This window comes from Salvelinus alpinus, chromosome 30, assembly GCF_045679555.1.
Source record: "Salvelinus alpinus chromosome 30, SLU_Salpinus.1, whole genome shotgun sequence".
Classification (NCBI taxonomy): Eukaryota; Metazoa; Chordata; class Actinopteri; order Salmoniformes; family Salmonidae; genus Salvelinus; species Salvelinus alpinus.
In genome coordinates, this window is record NC_092115.1 from 22,167,697 (window position 1) to 22,190,382 (window position 22,686).

General features: G+C 43.4%; 1 protein-coding gene across 1 annotated transcript in view; it reads left to right on the plus strand.

Moving 5' to 3' along the window:
* Window positions 1-22,686, plus strand: part of LOC139559735 (double-stranded RNA-specific editase B2-like) — a 51,726-nt gene that overhangs the window by 18,327 nt on the left and 10,713 nt on the right. The window contains exons 2-6 of the mRNA XM_071376011.1: window positions 14,825-14,914; window positions 15,223-15,303; window positions 15,376-15,971; window positions 16,041-16,439; window positions 22,211-22,334. Of these exons, the coding sequence (XP_071232112.1) occupies window positions 14,825-14,914; window positions 15,223-15,303; window positions 15,376-15,971; window positions 16,041-16,439; window positions 22,211-22,334 (1,290 nt within the window). The remainder of the gene's footprint in view (window positions 1-14,824; window positions 14,915-15,222; window positions 15,304-15,375; window positions 15,972-16,040; window positions 16,440-22,210; window positions 22,335-22,686) is intronic.

Below are 22,686 nucleotides of genomic sequence, written 5' to 3' on the forward strand. Positions count from 1 at the left end.
ATGCTCACTCTACTACAAGGCAACATAGATTAGAGGAAATATAGTATTTGGTTTGATGAAGAGACAGACAAACAGTCATTGGTGTTACTAGTTGAAATGGGGCCATTTTCACATCTGTTGTATCAACGGGGAGCCACAGATTTGTGCCACAGTATGCCATTGTTATTATCCCATATTACAATGAAATTCCCATCACCATATGTTTTAGGAAACATTTTCATAATTCAGTTCCAAGTGTTTGTGAGCTCTTTGATATAAGGTTTGGTTTTGAACGGCCTTTGTATTTGTTTATGATTTGATATACTGTATGATTGATTTGAGGATCAGAATGTGTGTGATCTGCCTGTCACAGTGAGGATTTGCTCAGATATCAGACATCTCACTGCTTGACTGGTTTTTACAACAATCACCCAGCCTGAGCCTCTGGTTGAGTGGACCTTATGAGATATTCTCCTCTCTAGTCCAAAGTTATGACCGCATTTAATATGGGTGGGCTGTTTTATAAAAAGATCCAGGACTGTATGTGTCAAGCGTCTCAGAGTAGGACTGCTGATTTAGGATCAGTTTTGCATTTTAGATCACAATCAACAAGGACAGGAGGGGACAGGGGGGGACCTGATCCTAGCTCAAAGCCCCTGATTTTTCTCTTAAATACCAACTAAACTGGAAAGCCATTTTTTCTCTGAAGTTTTTAATATTCATTAGCTATGTTCATTGTGTAATGTCTGGTACATAACCAGTTCAAACTGAACTAATAGTGTCCGCTGTTGATGTGTCTAGGGTGACATATGGCTCCTTCTCTCTCTGAGAATATTATCATGAAGTTCTCTTCCTATTTCTCTGATTCCTGCTGATGGGAACAACCTGTTTGTGAACAACAAACATCACAACTACATGAATAGTTTGCTGTATATTATGTATTACTTGAGTCTGGGAAAAGTGGCATCAAAGTAAGCCCACGGAACTCACTTTGGCTCCTAACCATGACAGGCTGGCTGTGTCCCCCCCGTCCCCCCCTTCATTTGATGTCACTCTCTCAGTGGAGATGCAGACTTTTGGCAGACAGTAGCCTAGCCAATTGTGTCAGTTTCATAGTTTCATTCATGTTACTTGACTGTGTTGGTTTCCTCAGAGAGGCTGTTCACAGGTAAATAAGAGGAGGTTGTCAGTCGATTGTTCCATCACCTCTCATCAACATATGCAACAAAGTGATCAAAGAGGTAAATAGGCTTCAGGAAAGATCTGGATGGGAAGTTTTTTTAGTGTTGGGGGACTAACAGATAGGAGACGAGCTTCATGCTCTGAAAAAATGTGTTGCTTCACCTCTTCACCATACTCAAGTTGAATAACACTTTGTTCTTTCCTTATGAACCTTCGTGGTTCCATGGAGACTGAACCTCACTACAATGGGAAAAACTGGATTGAGGGAAAAAAAGCACAGAATTGGTGCAAGTTGTTTTGATGTACTCTACCTTGGCAAATAAAGGTGCAGTTCAGGGATAAATGTCTGTGAGACATTCTTTTTCAGTCATAACCAATACCAGGAGTATCAAATTCCAGTCTTTGAATGATGCTGTGTCTGCATGTATGTATTACAATTATACACTTTAACAGTATTTACCAATCCTGGTGCTGGGACATTACACATTGTAACTATGCAATAGACTAGAAACATGATTTAATGGGTAAAGGCTGATTTGTAATTCATATATACAGAAACAGAATAAAAAGAAAACAGTACACTACACTTCATATTCATCATGTCAATACTCTAAAACCAGTTCATCACAATATCTAATTTCCTTCATCTGCATTGATCTGAGAACACAGGATAAGTGTAGTATTTCATCAAATGAGAGACTTAATTTCAACCAGTAGAGAATGTGGAATGCTTTATTGAAAGAAGTTAATTAACCAAATATTATAAACACATAATACATGCATTATAAATATTATAATTGTCATATTATATTATAAATACAAGTTCAAGTGCACATCTGGTGTGCATTATAAAAACAAAGGAAGAAAGTGGTGGCGAGAGAGGTGTAAAAGACAGAAAGGGAAAGAAGTAAGAACATAGGAGCAGGGAAGACAGCATATGATTAATGAATCAGTGCTACCCTAATATTCTCTCAGTTCATCACAATTACATAATAGTGTCTCTAGCGATGTCTCCTAACCAGCCTTGGGCTCCCAGTTTGCCCGAAGGTTATCTTAAGAGCGTGTGAGGTGGCGATGACGGGACTGGGGGGTTGGCATCCTCTCTCACATCAAAACATACCTGCAGACGAGAGACAGATGGAAAGAGATATATCATGTATAAGCCTTTTTTTTATTCTAACATTGTCAGTCATCATAATCAGGAGGTGAAATGCAAAACTGACCTTGGATCATTAACTCTGGGACTACTACATCTCTATCTGTATTTCAATGTAAAGTATCTCTTTAATAATACTTCCTGTTGACCCAACCAAGTGACCTCTCACCTCTGATCATGCGGCGCCCTCTATGTGTCAGCCAGTTCAGATGCAGGAGGGGCTCACCAACACAGCTGATATAACCTAGAGGATTTAGGGAGAATGGGGGAGAGGGATGAAGTAAAGGAGAGAGACTGTTATTGAAAAAATAAGGTAGTTAAAGAGACTGTGTTCAACAAGAATCTGTGTTTGTGGCTTCACCTGGTGTCCACACTAAGTGGCTGCAGAGTACTTTATACTGAAAAGTATAAAGTACTCCATTCTCATTAAGTTATTCTTTGAAGGTGGAATGATTCACAGTTATACACCTGAGCTTGCTTACTGCACAACAAGCCATAAATCAGATTGATACATCAGTGTGTGGGTTATAGGGTGTGTAATTGTTCAAAAACATTTATATACGGGAGACTTAAAATAGCCTGTTTTGTTTTTGTACAGACATCACACCCTTACCTAAACAGCACCCTCACCTGAGAAGTAGACATCAAAGGAGAGAAACTGGGAATTGAATAACTGCAGTTGACATAGCTAAGTAAATGGAAGAATACTCTTATTACAATGTGTTGTGCATAGTGTGGTCTATGGTGTTGCCAGGGAACAACACCCTCTTCGAAGAAGTAGGAGGTGAAAATCTCCCGCACACGGATTGTCTCTCTTGCTGCGTTGTTGGACCCCATCGTTGAAACATCCTGCAGAGCAGCTGACTTCTCCTCTGGCACACGGCAGTGAGCTGCAGATCCCCTCCTGGTCCCTCCTGGCCACAAACACAGATTCTTGTTGAACACAGTCTCTTTAACTACCTTATTTTTTCAATAACAGTCTCTCTCCTTTACTTCATCCCTCTCCCCCATTCTCCCTAAATCCTCTAGGTTATATCAGCTGTGTTGGTGAGCCCCTCCTGCATCTGAACTGGCTGACACATAGAGGGCGCCGCATGATCAGAGGTGAGAGGTCACTTGGTTGGGTCAACAGGAAGTATTATTAAAGAGATACTTTACATTGAAGGCTTTTGAAAAAGTATCAATTTTTCATAAAATTATACCGTTTTCTTAGCTAGCTAAGTTGTTTACCTGTTGCTAGGCAGTTGCTAGGGACATTCCTGAAAGAAGCTAGCTAGCTAACAAGGAGTGTCTAGTTGGCAGAAGAGAAGAAGGGACAAAGAAGGGACAAAGTGGGACAAAATAAGGACAGAAGAAAAGGGAAAGGGGACATTAAGGTGAAGCAGTCCTCTAAAGACACAAAAGACAATAATACAAGAAACAACACTTCTATTGCCTCTCCCTCTACGATACGCACTTCCGGTTTGGTTTGGAGCGAGTAGTTGCATTCCGCTTTGCTCCACAGGTAGTATTACAGGTAGTATTACATTTCATTTCATTACAGTACAACAGTTTGATTTGTTTGATCTTAGCTGGCTACATAGCCGTCTTTGTATCCAAGATAATTGTGTAGTCTAGAGTAATTGTCGAGGTTACCTAGCCAGTTAGAGGTTACCTAGCCAGCTACACTTTCAAACAAAGTCAACAACGCAGCCACTGCTAGCTAGCCTATTTCACCAGCCAGCAGTACTATATCATTTTAGTCAATAAGATTTTTTGCAACGTAAGCTTAACTTTCTGAACATTCGAGACGTGTAGTCCACTTGTCATTCCAATCTCCTTTGCATTAGCGTAGCCTCTTCTGTAGCCTGTCAACTATGTGTCTGTCTATCCCTGTTCTCTCCTCTCTGCACAGACCATACAAACGCTTCACACCGCGTGGCCGCTGCTACTCTAACCTGGTGGTCCCAGCGCGCACGACCCACGTGGAGTTCCAGGTCTCAGGCAGCCTCTGGAACTGCCGATCTGCGGCCAACAAGGCAGAGTTCATCTCAGCCTATGCTTCCCTCCAGTCCCTCGACTTCTTGGCACTGACGGAAACATGGATTACCACTGATAACACTGCTACTCCTACTGCTCTCTCCTCGTCTGCCCACGTGTTCTCGCACACCCCGAGAGCTTCTGGTCATCGGGGTGGTGGCACTGGGATCCTCATCTCTCCCAAGTGGACATTCTCTCTTTCTCCCCTGACCCATCTGTCTATCACCTCCTTTGAATTCCATGCTGTCACAGTTACCAGCCCTTTCAAGCTTAACATCCTTATCATTTATCGCCCTCCAGGTTCCCTTGGAGAGTTCATCAATGAGCTTGACGCCCTGATAAGTTCCTTTCCTGAGGATGGCTCACCTCTCACAGTTCTGGGTGACTTTAACCTCCCCACGTCTACCTTTGACTCATTCCTCTCTGCCTCCTTCTTTCCACTCCTCTCCTCTTTTGACCTCACCCTCTCACCTTCCCCCCCTACTCACAAGGCAGGCAATACGCTTGACCTCATCTTTACTAGATGCTGTTCTTCCACTAATCTCATTGCAACTCCCCTCCAAGTCTCCGACCACTACCTTGTATCCTTTTCCCTCTCGCTCTCATCCAACACTTCCCACACTGCCCCTACTCGGATGGTATCGCGCCGTCCCAACCTTCGCTCTCTCTCCCCCGCTACTCTCTCCTCTTCCATCCTATCATCTCTTCCCTCTGCTCAAACCTTCTCCAACCTATCTCCTGATTCTGCCTCCTCAACCCTCCTCTCCTCCCTTTCTGCATCCTTTGACTCTCTATGTCCCCTATCCTCCAGGCCGGCTCGGTCCTCCCCTCCTGCTCCGTGGCTCGACGACTCATTGCGAGCTCACAGAACAGGGCTCCGGGCAGCCGAGCGGAAATGGAGGAAAACTCGCCTCCCTGCGGACCTGGCATCCTTTCACTCCCTCCTCTCTACATTCTCCTCTTCTGTCTCTGCTGCTAAAGCCAATTTCTACCACTCTAAATTCCAAGCATCTGCCTCTAACCCTAGGAAGCTCTTTGCCACCTTCTCCTCCCTCCTGAATCCTCCTCCCCCTCCTCCCCCCTCCTCCCTCTCTGCTGATGACTTTGTCAACCATTTTGAAAAGAAGGTTGACGACATCCGATCCTCGTTTGCTAAGTCAAACGACACCGCTGGTTCTGCTCACACTGCCCTACCCTGTGCTTTGACCTCTTTCTCCCCTCTCTCTCCAGATGAAATCTCGCGTCTTGTGACGGCCGGCCGCCCAACAACCTGCCCGCTTGACCCTATCCCCTCCTCTCTTCTCCAGACCATTTCCGGAGACCTTCTCCCTTACCTCACCTCGCTCATCAACTCATCCTTGACCGCTGGCTACGTCCCTTCCGTCTTCAAGAGAGCGAGAGTTGCACCCCTTCTGAAAAAACCTACACTCGATCCCTCCGATGTCAACAACTACAGACCAGTATCCCTTCTTTCTTTTCTCTCCAAAACTCTTGAACGTGCCGTCCTTGGCCAGCTCTCCTGCTATCTCTCTCAGAATGACCTTCTTGATCCAAATCAGTCAGGTTTCAAGACTAGTCATTCAACTGAGACTGCTCTTCTCTGTGTCACGGAGGCGCTCCGCACTGCTAAAGCTAACTCTCTCTCCTCTGCTCTCATCCTTCTAGACCTATCGGCTGCCTTTGATACTGTGAACCATCAGATCCTCCTCTCCACCCTCTCCGAGCTGGGCATCTCCGGCGCGGCCCACGCTTGGATTGCGTCCTACCTGACAGGTCGCTCCTACCAGGTGGCGTGGCGAGAATCTGTCTCCGCACCACGTGCTCTCACCACTGGTGTCCCCCAGGGCTCTGTTCTAGGCCCTCTCCTATTCTCGCTATACACCAAGTCACTTGGCTCTGTCATATCCTCACATGGTCTCTCCTATCATTGCTATGCAGACGACACACAATTAATCTTCTCCTTTCCCCCCTCTGATAACCAGGTGGTGAATCGCATCTCTGCATGTCTGGCAGACATATCAGTGTGGATGACGGATCACCACCTCAAGCTGAACCTCGGCAAGACGGAGCTGCTCTTCCTCCCGGGGAAGGACTGCCCGTTCCATGATCTCGCCATCACGGTTGACAACTCCATTGTGTCCTCCTCCCAGAGTGCTAAGAACCTTGGCGTGATCCTGGACAACACCCTGTCGTTCTCAACTAACATCAAGGCGGTGACCCGTTCCTGTAGGTTCATGCTCTACAACATTCGCAGAGTACGACCCTGCCTCACGCAGGAAGCGGCGCAGGTCCTAATCCAGGCACTTGTCATCTCCCGTCTGGATTACTGCAACTCGCTGTTGGCTGGGCTCCCTGCCTGTGCCATTAAACCCCTACAACTCATCCAGAACGCCGCAGCCCGTCTGGTGTTCAACTTTCCCAAGTTCTCTCACGTCACCCCGCTCCTCCGCTCTCTCCACTGGCTTCCAGTTGAAGCTCGCATCCGCTACAAGACCATGGTGCTTGCCTACGGAGCTGTGAGGGGAACGGCACCCCCGTACCTTCAGGCTCTGATCAGGCCCTACACCCAAACAAGGGCACTGCGTTCATCCACCTCTGGCCTGCTCGCCTCCCTACCTCTGAGGAAGTACAGTTCCCGCTCAGCCCAGTCAAAACTGTTCGCTGCTCTGGCACCCCAATGGTGGAACAAACTCCCTCACGACGCCAGGTCAGCGGAGTCAATCACCACCTTCCGGAGACACCTGAAACCCCACCTCTTTAAGGAATACCTAGGATAGGATAAAGTAATCCTTCTAAACCCCCCCCCCCCTTAAAAGAGTTAGATGCACTATTGTAAAGTGGTTGTTCCACTGGATATCATAAGGTGAATGCACCAATTTGTAAGTCGCTCTGGATAAGAGCGTCTGCTAAATGACTTAAATGTAAATGTAAATGTCCTCGTGTCCATTCTCATGAAGTTATGCAGGACACAGATAGCCTTCACACGCCTGAATTCCTCCAGGAGGCAGTCCCAGATGGCCCTTGTCACCCAACCTTGTAACTATCAGCAATTGTTTTGAAGGAATCTCCAATTGCAAGGTATCTGTAGGTATATGGAAGATAATGTCATTATTAGACTTTTACATCACCAGGTCATTGTGAATGACTAAAGTATAATATTTTTTATTTACTCTTATTTTACCAGGTAAGTTGACTGAGAACACATTCTCATTTACAGCAACGACCTGGGGAATAGTTACAGGGGAGAGGAGAGGGATGAATGAGCGAATTGTTAGCTGGGGACGATTAGGTGACAGTGATGGTATGAGGGCCAGATTGGGAATTTAGCCAGGACACCGGGGTAAACACCCCTAAGTGCCATAGGGTCTTTAGTGACCACAGAGAGTCAGGACACCCGTTTAACGTACCATCCAAAATAATATATCTTATAACAAACCATGATAACATTGGATAGATGCATGTGCACACACGTGTAGCATGTGACAATAACATGATCATATCAATGATAGCATCACAAATGAATGCATAAATACGACTTGAAGCTTGATGGTGAGTTGATCATTTGAATCAGCTGTGCAGTGCTAAGGCTGGTTTTGTTTTTCAAATCTGTTTTGGAATACGGACTGTCCAAACAGGAAGTTACAAGTGACCAAATCAGATTTTTGTGTGTTCAGACAGCAAATCATTTGCTGACATGGCTACACTAGTTGTCATAGTAACTACAGGTGTGTCCACAGTGGTGTAGGCTGATTGGTGGTGGTGATTGTGCTTATTATCACTCAGAAGTTATGTAACAAGTTAAGGAGACAACAATGCCTGCCAATGTCGTTTCCCAGTTGTTTTGAATGTTCAAAATCATAGTATAAGAACACTTTTAAAGCCTCAAAGGATAAGATGATCCAACTTTCAAAACTAGTCATTTTTGGCTAGCCACAGCACTGAACTAGCTAGCTAGCTGTTTAGCTTTCTATCACATTCACTCATTTGTTTTATAAACAATTAACAAGCTAGTTAGCTACCACATGTTCTTGGCAAACTGTCAACAGAATAGCTAGCAAGCAACAAGATATGCCAAATAGCAGTTTAAAAACCACTTGAGTACAAATTAATCAGATTTGCCCATTCAGACACAAGGCGCATGGCCAGGAATTAGATTTGCTTGAAATATTAGATTCCATGTGCATTTTGGCTGTTCAGACTGCAGGAAAAAGAACAGATTTGGATATGCCAGAAAATAGGATTTGAGTCACTTCAAACTGCCAATATGAACAAGGCTTAACTGATATCACCTCTTGCAGAACAATATATATTTTGTTCACTTAGCAAGGGAGCCCCATATCCATCAAGGGAAGGGAGCCCCATATCCTATACAGAGATCAAAATGGAAAGTCTAACAGCATCTTTGCAGCACACTGTGGATATTTCCACTTTGATGAACAGAATACACTGGTGGTGGTGGTGATGACTAACTTTTTCAATTTTCTTATCTTTTCGCCCACCAGGTTCTTTTGTCCACCATCCCCTCTTCATCCACTATCAGCCCTGGTCAAAAGTAGTCCACTATATAGGGAATAGGGTGCCATTTGGGATGCAGAAGCGGTTTATTTCTCACCTCATTTCCCTTTCCCCCAGCCAGACCCAAACCTGGCCCTGCTGAGCTGGTAAATTCTACTGAGGAGAAATGATGACCAATTTGTCGCCATTAAATGTGAGGCTTATTTGATCCACTAAGTGGATTGAAATGTGGAAATTGAATGTATGTACTGTATATTTAAACCATGTTTTCCTCAGCAAACCCAATTTGAAAAGATGATGACAATGCAAATATGCACATCTTAAACTAGAGACATATAAACCCCGGTATCGATGTTTGTGCAAAGTAAAGTATTGTGTCTGTGTATGTTTCTCTTTGATGTTATGACTTGCACCAGACATATCAAAACATGTAAATTAACTTTTATATTGATTACTTCATGACAGTATACATTTTTCATATAATGAAAAGTTAGTCCAATGTTTTCCTGGAAATCTTTTTGGAAAAGATCAGTGGATTTTTTCTGGTGAGCCAGTCAACTCAAACAATGCATTTAGCCAAGAGGTGGAGTGTCCACTATGAGATAAAAATGAGTTATTTGCTCAACCTCTTAAAAAGAGGTCCAGGAGGTATCCTTATCTCCCTAGCAGAACTGGCAATCAGGGTCTAGCAGAGATTAGTCAACTGAGCCACAAAATGTTTGCGTCCCAAATGGCACCCCATTCCCATTTTAGTATACTGCTTTTGACCAGAACCCATAAAGTAGTGCACTAAATACGGAATAGTGTGCCATTTAGGATGTAACCATGGCCTTTCTACTCTCTATGTGCCTGAACTGAATGAGAATGGCTTCCAATGTATTTAGATGTCTACAGGTTCAACAAAAACTAACTTGAAGAGGTGACTCTGGGATGCTGGCCTTCTAGGCAGAGTTGCAAAGAAAAAGCCATATCTCAGACTGGCAATAAAAAGAAAAGATTAAGATGGGCAAAATAACACAGACACTGGACAGAGGAACTCTGCCTAGAAGGCCAGCATCCCGGAGTCGCCTCTTCACTGTTGACAATGAGACTGGTGTTTTGCGGGTACTATTTAATAAAGCTGCTAGTTGAGGACTTGTGAGGTGTCTGTTTCTCAAACTAGACACCGTAATGTACTTATTCTATTGCTCAGTTGTGCACCGGGGCCTCCCACTCCTCTTTCTATTCTGGTTATAGCCAGTTTGCGCTGTTCTGTGAAGGGAGTAGTACACAGGAGCACAGGAGTGATGGTTGCTGACAATGGGCCTCTGTACGCCTATGTAGATATTCCAGCAATTTAGTCATTTAAAACATGAACTATGTCTACACTGTATTTCTGATCAATTTTATGTTATTTTAATGGTTTTAATTTTTAATATTTTAATAGGACCATTCCCCTGTAGTCCCACAGTGACGTTTAACACATTACTGGTGCAACAGTGCTATGGGATGGCCTGGGTTGTTATATTACTGGTGCAACAGTGCTATGGGATGGCCTGGGTTGTTATATTACTGGTGCAGTAGTGCTGTGGGATGGTCTGGGTTGTTATATTACTGGTGCAACAGTGCTATGGGATGGTCTGGGTTGTTATATTACTGGTGCAACAGTGCTATGGGATGGCCTGGGTTGTTATATTACTGGTGCAGTAGTGCTGTGGGATGGTCTGGGTTGTTATATTACTGGTGCAACAGTGCTATGGGATGGTCTGGGTTGTTATATTACTGGTGCAGCAGTGCTATGGGATGGTCTGGGTTGTTATATTACTGGTGCAACAGTGCTATGGGATGGTCTGGGTTGTTATATTACTGGTGCAACAGTGCTATGGGATGGTCTGGGTTGTTACATTACTGGTGCAGCAGTGCTGTGGGATGGTCTGGGTTGTTATATTACTGGTGCAGCAGTGCTATGGGATGGTCTGGGTTGTTATTACTGGTGCAGCAGTGCTGTGGGATGGTCTGGGTTGTTATATTACTGGTGCAGCAGTGCTGTGGGATGGTCTGGGTTGTTAGATTACTGGTGCAGCAGTGCTATGGGATGGTCTGGGTTGTTATATTACTGGTGCAGCAGTGCTGTGGGATGGTCTGGGTTGTTATATTACTGGTGCAGCAGTGCTGTGGGATGGTCTGGGTTGTTATATTACTGGTGCAGCAGTGCTATGGGATGGTCTGGGTTGTTAGATTACTGGTGCAACAGTGCTATGGGATGGCCTGGGTTGTTACATTACTGGTGCAACAGTGCTATGGGATGGTCTGGGTTGTTACGTTACTGGTGCAGTAGTGCTATGGGATGGTCTGGGTTGTTACATTACTGGTGCAGCAGTGCTGTGGGATGGTCTGGGTTGTTAGATTACTGGTGCAGCAGTGCTGTGGGATGGTCTGGGTTGTTATATTACTGGTGCAGCAGTGCTATGGGATGGTCTGGGTTGTTATATTACTGGTGCAGCAGTGCTGTGGGATGGTCTGGGTTGTTACATTACTGGTGCAGCAGTGCTATGGGATGGTCTGGGTTGTTAGATTACTGGTGCAGCAGTGCTGTGGGATGGTCTGGGTTGTTATATTACTGGTGCAGCAGTGCTGTGGGATGGTCTGGGTTGTTATATTACTGGTGCAGCAGTGCTGTGGGATGGTCTGGGTTGTTATATTACTGGTGCAGCAGTGCTATGGGATGGTCTGGGTTGTTATATTACTGGTGCAGCAGTGCTATGGGATGGTCTGGGTTGTTATATTACTGGTGCAGCAGTGCTGTGGGATGGTCTGGGTTGTTAGATTACTGGTGCAGCAGTGCTATGGGATGGTCTGGGTTGTTAGATTACTGGTGCAGCAGTGCTATGGGATGGTCTGGGTTGTTACATTACTGGTGCAGCAGTGCTGTGGGATGGTCTGGGTTGTTACATTACTGGTGCAGCAGTGCTATAGGATGGTCTGGGTTGTTACGTTACTGGTGCAGCAGTGCTATGGGATGGTCTGGGTTGTTACATTACTGGTGCAGCAGTGCTATGGGATGGTCTGGGTTGTTACATTACTGGTGCAGCAGTGCTGTGGGATGGTCTGGGTTGTTACGTTACTGGTGCAGCAGTGCTATAGGATGGTCTGGGTTGTTACGTTACTGGTGCAGCAGTGCTATGGGATGGTCTGGGTTGTTACGTTACTGGTGCAGCAGTGCTATGGGATGGTCTGGGTTGTGGCCCCTGAACCCAGAGACACAAATTTCACTGGGATTTACCTGCTGTCGCACCACCAATTAGCAGCACTGGGAGTCTGCATCCCAAATGGCACCCTGTTCCCTGTATGGTGCACCACTTCTGACCATGGCCCAATATCGGGAATAGGGTGACATTTGGCCCAATATAGGGAATAGGGTGCCATTTGGCATGCACATAGAGTCTGAGAAAGGAAGTAGATCAGGGGAAGTAGGAAAAAGAGGTGGCTGGATAGTAGGTCATATCCAACGTTTGCACCAGTTAAACTTAAGCTTAGACACAGAAAAACCCACCTCACCAACAACAGCATGTTTATATTACTGTCACTTTCACAAATGAAAATTCAGATTTTTGCATGTCAGCAGACCTGATAAGCTAATAAGTGTATTATAGAAAAGTAATTGGATAAATAATGCACATACTTCACTGTGACACCTTGCAGTTCCTGTGAAATTTGAGTAAATTAAATGCAGAAAAATGAGATGGGAACCAAAAACACAGAGAAAATTTGATGTAAATGCAATGATGTAATTCTAAGGCTTTTCAACTGGTGCGGCAGGGGAAGGTTGTACGTTGCTCTTTCCTGACCCTCATTCTTGCAGCCTATGGGGTCATTTACTCTGAAATCAAAAACATACAACTGTATTTTGTCACGAGCTGCTTAGCTAGTGTCTCTCTCTGAACTCCATCATTATTAACTGACTTGATAGAAGAGAATGCTTATTCAAAACAAGCACCAAATTGTCAGTTTGAAAGCCAAAGACGCTAGATAGAACTCTAGTCTCAATTATAAAGAATGTGAGGGTTAACATGAAGACTAGATACAACCAGTAATATTATAAGCCGACAGTAGCCTAGGCATTTAGCTCATCCCCATTCTGGGTGGATTACACGTGCGTTAGCAAGATGTGTATTAGACTGTGCTTTTAGATTTAATTCAGGTTAATCTGACTATACCCTCACAGGAAACAAGGACTTAGCTATATACACTACCTGTAAGAGTTTAAGCTTAATGCTGTTAAATACAGTATACAATATTGAATACACTAAATACAGTACAGTGAATTCAAGGCAAACAGTCATATTTCTAATGAAACATTTCCCTGCTGCGTAATACAATAGCTAAAAGACACTGCACTCTGGAAGGTATGTAAGGTCCCTCACCATCTTGAAGTAGAGACATGTCAGTCGTTCTTCACCAGAACTCATTTGTGGAAGTAAGTTTGATTTGATTTAATTTGAAGTTGCAGCTTTCCTCCACCGGTCAAACATCTCGACCTAGCCCTATCTCAGATATTTCTGGAGACAGGATCCCCTATTATTCTCATCTTGTGACAGTCCCCTAGTTGTTATATTTAGTTATAGCTATGAGGCTGAATTGACATATTTCTCTCTCCCATACATTGCCTTCTCAACCTAATGAAATGGCACCATTTGTTCCTATTGTAGGGCACTGTTTACACTTTTCATAATTTATCATCACACGATCACAGCTCCACAAACCCGAGGCTTCATTGGAGAATCACATTATGTACATTACATGTTAAGGGTAAAATCTGATATCACAGCATCATATTCCAGTTTGATTATTTTAAAACTCCTGAGGCAAACTTGGTTAATCCCGTCATTGTTAATGAAGCATGTTTAATATAATAATGAAATTAGGCATGGCAAGGAAAGTGAAAAGCGCCCGCTTCCTATCCAATGTGTGAGGCCTGACAGCTTTGGATAATCTCATTTGCTAAGCATAATTTAAAATGTTTTGTGTGATTTTCTCTAATGCGTACTGTCTTTCCTCAAGGGCAAGAACATGCTGAACTTCTTGGACAGTTTATAGCTGATGGTAGCTACAACAGTCACCAATGCTATCCATCTACAGAAGTTAAAAGAATTTGAGAACATTCCAGATGCAATATTAAAATTCACATCAACATAATACATCTATGTAATACATACATACAGTGTACATACAATATAAGTACGTACAATATAAGTATTGTGGACCATGGACCCCTTTTTTTTACCACCCTGTGCTTTTAACTTGAAAATTCATTGCTTTGAACTATTGGTCACTAAGGTGACCCACAATTGTCATCAGCATGCGATTCTTCCTTCTATCTGGTAAAATAACACATCTGCTCAAAAAAAGTGTGAACAGATTAACAGTTCTTTGTCTATTAACAAAACATCATTGATAAAACAAACAAATAAACTGCTTGGCTGTCTATACAATCTGCAAACATTTAGGAGACAACTAGGCTACATAAAACTAGTTTGATTGGCTGATTTGTCGTAAGGGATTCCATTAATGGGACACTGTGTGAAATCCTCTGGTCTTATCAGCTACACCTTTCAATTACTCCAGTTGGCTATAAACCTGTGTTTTGTTTTCTCTCTATCCCTTCAGCCAGCATAATTCTAATGGACATTCAGATTTACACATTAAGTTTGCATTATTACCATAAAAGTGTTTACTTCAGTCCTTTTTTTTCTTTTTTTTCTGGAAATAATATTTGGGCTCTGAATATATGGAGCTCAATATAGATCATACAGTAGAGGTATTTCATATGTACATTATATGAATCTATATCTAACCCTCTTCCATCATGACAAAAACTATTTTGGAGATGACATAATGGTGCTGAAAATACACTCTTATGTGGGTTAACATATCTGGGGTTTGTCATGTTTTGTGTGGATTCCCCAGTAACTGCCTGTCTCTGTTGTGTTTCAGAGAGAACAAGTATGTTGTCATCTTTCATCGGCCCCATGAAGTTTAGAGATATTGGGACAACAACATCAAGAGACCATGGAGACACTTCAAGTAATTTATTTATATATTTCCCTTTCCATGCTATTCACTCACACCACATTTCAATCAGAGTAGCACACCACCAATGCATCAGTTTATCAATTCTAAAAACTTTAACACGAGCAAGGTATTGTGATTCATTTGAAAACAGCATCACCTTTTGTAAAAGCAGTATATTTCAGGTCATCCCACCCCCGTAACCTTTTGCTAAGCTCTCCCATGTCCAGTAGTTTCCTTTTTTTGAAAATCTCATCAACCAAATGTGACAAATCATAAAGGTTTCCTCAACTATGTTTGTTCTGGACTTGATTCGGGAACAGGTACCAGCAGCGTTGAGGTGAAGGAGAACCGCGACAGCAGAAACCAAGTGGACTATTCCACCATACTACAACCTGGACACCATCCATCATCAGCTCTTTACACTGACATCTCCAAAAGAAAGACGACAGTGGACTGTACCATGGTACCTGCACATCATCCATCAGCTCTTTACACTGACATCTCCAGAGGGCTCTCCAGGACTACTGCTCTACAGAGGAAGCAGCCATTGGTGGAAGGAAAAGACAGGCTTCTCTACGAACTCCAATTGATCTGTAAGAGGACGGCCCATTGTCTCACGTCAGATAGCGCCACGACTCCGTCTGCACGGTGGGTTGGGGGACGAGCGTCACGTGGGAGTGATGCCACCTGTCAGAAGACAATGATGACTTCCTGGTCTGTCACAAAGAAGAATGCCCTGGTGCATTTGAATGAGCTGAGACCAGGTCTACAGTATGAGATAGTGTCTCAGACAGGGCCAGTTCACGCCCCTTTGTTCGCTGTAGGAGTAGAGGTCAACGGTCTCAGGTTCGAGGGCCGAGGCCCCACCAAGAAGAAGGCTAAGATGAGGGCAGCAGAGCTTGCTCTTAGGTCCTTCATCCAGTTCCCCAACGCCCATCAGGCTCACATCACCATGGGAAACCTCAACTTCATCAACACCACAGCACCAACAGACTTCACCTCAGATCAGGCCGATCTCGTCCCCGACACGCTCTTCAAGGAGTTTCAGCCAGAAGCACAGGAAGACCAAATCTTTAATCACAGAACAGGGGGAAAGGAGTTGCAGTTCGAGGAACCACCAGCACAAGGACAACTCTACAGAACAGTGAAAAAGGGACAGGAGTTGCTCTCCAGTATCTGTAACCATGGGAGACTAGTGCGCCTGACCCTTGACCTGATGTCCTCAGACAATCAGAAGAGGCAGAGGATCGGTTCCGCTATCGTCGGGGACCTGAGGCCCGTGGCTCTGCTCAATGAGTTAATGCCAGGCTTGAGGTACGTCTGCCTGACAGAGAGAAAGAAAGGCAGGCCGATCAGGAGCTTTGTGATGGCAGTACGGGTGGATGGAAGGGTATTTGAGGGCTGTGGGCGCAGTAAGAGGCTGGCTAAAGCCGAGGCAGCAGCCTCAGCCCTACAGGACCTGTTTAACATCAGTCTGGGTCCTGAGAGGAGCATCAGCAATACTGCCAGCTGGGCCAAGAGCGCACAGCTACCTCAGGTGAGTACCATTACTAACTTAAAGGGATACTTCGGGAGGCCCTTTATCTACTTCCCCAGAGTCAGATTAACTAGTAGATACCCATAGACTTCCTGTCATTGCGCTAACGCTAGTTAACATTGGCTCGCAAAACTACCTCTAACTTCCTTCATACTGGATGCAGAGACGTAAAAATTATATCCACAAGTTCATCTGACTCTGGGGAAGTAGATAAAGGGCCAATTGAACCACTTTAAGGGTTCTGAGCTGGAAGGGAAATTCTACTATTTTATATTGCTATGGGAAGTTAGAATTGTTAATCTTAAGTCATTTTGCAATCGTGGTCAAGCCTGTATATTCAATTTTGACTGATATTCAGTATTTTCTAAAATAAATATAATGTTGAGATACAGTGTTTACATTTGCTGTAAGTTGGATATAACAATCACAGTGCATTACATTTTTTATGCCTTGATTTCATTCACATCCTCTTTGAAGTGCTCAGGTTGAACAGGGTTATTGGACATATCCTGTCCTTTGACTATATAGCTGCAGTATGAGCATCCATCCCATCTTTTAAATGGTCCTACTGAATTTGTCTGAGGTGCTCTGACTGCCACCAAATGGAGTGTATCGTATCAATATGCTTTCCATGTCCAGGAGCCTAAGGACTAACGATGTCCTGTCCTGCATGCCCAACCACAGCAGCTAAACAACCCTGTTATGTCTGTCTGGCCTCAGAAAAGCTGCACCTCTTGTCATCTTTTTCTGCTATGCACACATACAAAAATACAATAGTACACTATGGTATAAATACTATGGTATTCACCATAGTGTTTTTGCAGACTTTACTGTAGTATTCACTGTAGTGTTTTTGCGGCCTAAAATCTGCAGAAACACTACAGTGAATACTATAGTATTTACTGTAGTATACTGTAGTATTTACAGTTAACTATAGTATAAATACTATAGTAAAAGAACTGTAGTATATACTAAAGTAATTAATGTAGTGCTTTTGCGGATTGCAGTATACTGTAGTATTTACTGTAGTGTTTTTGCTGAATGTAATCTAGTGTAGTATTTAATGTGGTGTTTTTACAGACATTACTGTAGTATTTACTACAGTGTTTTTGTTTTATTATCTTTGACATAGAAGTGGAGGCTTTCTCCTTGAGGATACTCAAAAATCTAATTTTCCTAAACCTGTGTTTTTGCAGACATTACTGTAGTATTTACTACAGTGTTTTTTTGCGGATAATACTGTAGTATTCTACTACTACAACATTCTGTAGTAAGTACTATACATGATTGAGCGATACTTCAGTGTGTACTACAGTGTATTACAGAATTCTATACTAAACTGTAGTATTTTTTCATCTGGGTGCTTTCAGAATGTAAGTCGATTTGTCCCAGAAGTTTAGTTCCATGAGTGTGACATGTCAATGGAAAGGAAGGCAAGCTTTACCATGGCTGATGGAGAGTTTGTCCACAAGACATAGGCTCTTGTTTGGCTACTAGCAGACAAACTGTCTCTTCTCAAATAGTCTTTCCTTGATTCCTTGCATCCTATTTCCTCATCTCCTTCTCAAACGTATTGGAGGAGAAGATCTAAAATCCCTCCCTTCTGAACTTCTTCTCCAATTTGAGAAGGAGGTGAGGAGAGAGGATGCAAGGAATTGATGAAAAATTACTTAAGAAATCAAATCAGACTTTATTTGTCACATGCGCCAAATACAAGTGTAGACTTTACCGTGAAATGCTTACAAGCCCTTAACCAACAGTGCAGTTCAAGAGGAAGAAAATATTTACCAAGTAGACTAAAATAAAAAAGTAAGTATAAAAAGTAACACAATAAGAATAACGAGGCTATGTACGGGGGGCACCGGTACTGAGTCAGTGTGCAGGGGTTCAGGCTAGTTGATGTAATCTGTACATGTAGGTGGGGGCGAAGTGACTATGCATAGGTAACAAACAAACAGCGAGTAGCAGCAGTGTACAAAAGGGGGGGGGGGGGGGGTCAATGTAAATTGTCCAGTGGCGAGTTCATGAATTGTTCAGCAGTCTAATGGCTTGGGAGTAGAAGCTGTTGAGGAGCCTTTTGGTCCTAGACTTGGCGCTCCGGTACCGCTTGCCGTGCGGTAGCAGAGAAAACAGTCTATGACTTGGGTGACTGGAGTCTCTGACAATTTTATGGGCTTTCCTCTGACACCACCTATTATATAGGTCCTGGATGGCAGGGAGCTTGGCCCAAGTGAAGTACTGGGCCGTTGGCACTACCCTCTGTAGCGCCTTACAGTCAGATGCCGAGCAGTTGCCATACCAGGCAGTGATGTAACCGTTCAGGATGGCATCACCTGGGTTTTTGGACACATCCTGGGTTTTTCATCAGACTGATCCCTAGCCCTCCAAAAAGTGCCTCAAAGTCAGGCATCTAGCTAGACACCTTAATGAACATTATCATCACAGCCTATTAGTGATCAAGGAGGAGCCCCAGACTGAAGGAGATTGAAATTAAGAGCGGGAGGTGTGAAGAGCATATTAATCTGACAGATAATTATTTAACACGCTCATTATGCATCATTACACATGACCTTGTGCATCCCCATTTAGACAACATATTTCCTTTCCATTCATCTCTCCAAGCTTGATATCAGGGGATGGGTGGGACGATAACTTGAATTATTATATGTATTGTATGAATTATGTAAATTATGTGGATGAGTTAGCCTCTTAATTATTATTGGTAATCAACTAGCTACTAAATATTGTCAATATCTCATTATTCTGAGATATACTTAGCATATAATACTCATGTAATAATGTATGTCCAGTATGTCTCCCGAGTGGCACAGCGGTCTAAGGCACTGCATCTCAGTCACCACAGTCCCTGGTTTGAATCCAGGCTGCATCACATCTGGCTGTGATTGAGAGTCCCATAGGGTGGCGCACTATTGGCCCAGTGTTGTCCGGGGTAGGCCATCATTGTAAGTAAGAATTTGTTCTTAACTGACTTAACCGACTAGTTAAATAAAGGTAAAAATATATACAGTGGGGAGAACAAGTATTTGATACACTGACGATTTTGCAGGTTTTCCTACTTAGAAAGCACGTAGAGGTCTGTAATTTTTATCATAGGTACACTTCAACTGTGAGAGACGGAATCTAAAACAAAAATCCAGAAAATCACATTGTATGATTTTTAAGTAATTAATTTGCATTTTATTGCATGACATAAGTATTTGATACATCAGAAAAGCAGAACTTAATATTTGGTACAGAAACCTTTGTTTGCAATTACAGAGATCATACGTTTCCTGTAGTTCTTGACCAGGTTTGCACACACTGCAGCAGGGATTTTGGCCCACTCCTCCATACAGACCTTCTCCAGATCCTTCAGATTTCGGGGCTGTCGCTGGGCAATACGGACTTTCAGCTCCCCCCAAAGATTTTCTATTGGGTTCAGGTCTGGAGACTGGCTACGCCACTCCAGGACCTTGAGATGCTTCTTACGGAGGAGCCACTCCTTAGTTGCCCTGGCTGTGTGTTTCGGGTCGTTGTCATGCTGGAAGACCCAGCCACGACCCATCTTCAATGCTCTTACTGAGGGAAGGAGGTTGTTGGCCAAGATCTCGCGATACATGGTCCCATTAATCCTCCCCTCAATATGGTGCAGTCGTCCTGTCCCCTTTGCAGAAAAGCATCCCCAAAGAATGATGTTTCCACCTCCATGCTTCACGGTTGGGATGGTGTTCTTGGGGTTGTACTCATCCTTCTACTTCCTCCAAACACGGCGAGTGGAGTTTAGACCAAAAAGCTATATTTTTGTCTCATCAGACCACATGACATTCTCCCATTCCTCCTCTGGATCATACAGATGGTCATTGGCAAACTTCAGACGGGCCTGGACATGCGCTGGCTTGAGCAGGGGGACCTTGCGTGCGCTGCAGGATTTTAATCCATGACGGCGTAGTGTGTTACTAATGGTTTTCTTTGAGACTGTGGTCCCAGCTCTCTTCAGGTCATTGACCAGGTCCTGCCGTGTAGTTCTGGGCTGGTCGCTCACCTTCCTCATGATCATTGATGCCCCACGAGGTGAGATCTTGCATGGAGCCCCAGACCGAGGGTGATTGACCGTCATCTTGAACTTCTTCCATTTTCTAATAATTGCGCCAACAGTTGTTGCCTTCTCACCAAGCTGCTTGCCTATTGTCCTGTAGCCCATCCCAGCCTTGTGCAGTTCTACAATTTTATCCCTGATGTCCTTACACAGCTCTCTGGTCTTGGCCATTGTGGAGAGGTTGGAGTCTGTTTGATTGAGTGTGTGGACAGGTGTCTTTTATACAGGTAACGAGTTCAAACAGGTGCAGTTAATACAGGTAATGAGTGGAGAACAGGAGGGCTTCTTAAAGAAAAACGAACAGGTCTGTGAGAGCCGGAATTCTTACTGGTTGGTAGGTGATCAAATACTTATGTCATGCAATAAAATGCAAATTAATTACTTAAAAATCATACAATGTGATTTTCTGGATTTTTGTTTTAGATTCCGTCTCTCACAGTTGAAGTGTACCTATGATAAACATTACAGACCTCTACATGCTTTGTAAGTAGGAAAACCTGCAAAATCAGCAGTGTATCAAATACTTGTTCTCCCCACTGTATATAGGGAATAGGGTACCATTTAGGATGAACCTTGTGACAGAGGTTTCTTCTTTGTCAACTCTCCCTGAGACATCTTTTTTTATTTAACATTTAGTTAACTAGGTAAGTCAGTTAATTAAGGATCCACCCCTTTTCAATTTCCACCTAAAATGACATACCCAAATGTAACTGCCTGTAGCTCAAGCCCTGAAGCAAGGATATGCATATTATTGATACCATTTGAAAGGAAACACATTGAAGTTTGTGGAAATGTGAAAGGAATGTAGGATAATATAACACATTAGATCTGGTAAAAGATAATACAAAGAAAAAACAAACCGTTGTTTTGTATTTTTTTGTACCATCATCTTTGAAATGCAAGAGAAAGGCCATAATGTATTATTCCAGCCCAGGTGCAATTTCGACTTTGGACAATAGATGGCAGCAGTGTACGTGCAACGTTTTGGACTGATCCAATGAACCATTGCATTTCTGTTCAAAATTGTGTATCAAGACTGCCCAAATGTGCCTAATTTGTTTATTAATAACTTTTCAAGTTCAAAACTGTGCACTCTCCTCAAACAATAGCATAGTATTCTTTCACTGTAATTGCTACTGTAAATTGGACAGTGCAGTTAGATTAACAAGAATTTAAGCTTTCTGCCAATATCAGATTAGTCTATGTCCTGGGAAATGTTCTTGTTACTTACAATCTCATGCTAATTGCATTAGCCTACGTTAGCTCAACCGTCCCGTGGAGGACCCACCAATCCTGAAGAAGATTTATTAAGAACAACTTCTTATTTACAATGACGGCCTACCCCAGACAACGCTGGGCCAATTGTGCGCCGCCCTATGGGACTCCCAATCACAGTCGGATGTGATTCAGCCTGGATTCGAACCAGGGACTGTAGTGTCGCCTCTTGCACTGAGATGCAGTGCCTTAGACCGCTGCACCACTTAGGAGCCCCTATATAATGCACTACTTTTGACCAGAGCCCATATGGGATAATGTCAACTATTATCTGGTTGTTTTGGTAGGTAAACGTTTGTTTGCTCCACTATGTGGATGTTTATGTGGATGTGAACATAGATGTTATCTTGGCCGCTGTCTGTTTGATTTGTCAGTGATCCATCCACTTGTGTGATAACAGTGCTTTGCAGAGTATATCTTCCACTTGGTGAGAGAGAAACACAGTGAGCTGGCTGACTGTTGCTGCACTACCTCCCAGTCGCACAGACGTCACAAAGTACTGGCAGGCATCGTAATGACCAGAGGTAGGCTATGGACTGCGTCCAAATGGCACCCTATTCCCTATATATACAGTTCCAGTCAAAAGTTTGGACACACCTATTCAGTCAAGGGTTTTTCATCATTTTTACTATTTTATACATTGTAGAATAATAGTGAAAACATCATAACTTTGAAATAACACATATGAAAACACGTAGTAACCACAAAAGTGTTAAATACATTTTATATTTGAGATTCTTCAAAGTAGCCACTCTTTGCCTTGATGACAGCTTTGCACACTCTTGCATTCTCTGTGCCTTGTTAAAATTTAATTTGTGGATTTTCTTTCCTTCTTAATGCGTTTGAGCCAATCAGTTGTGTTGTGACAAGGTATGG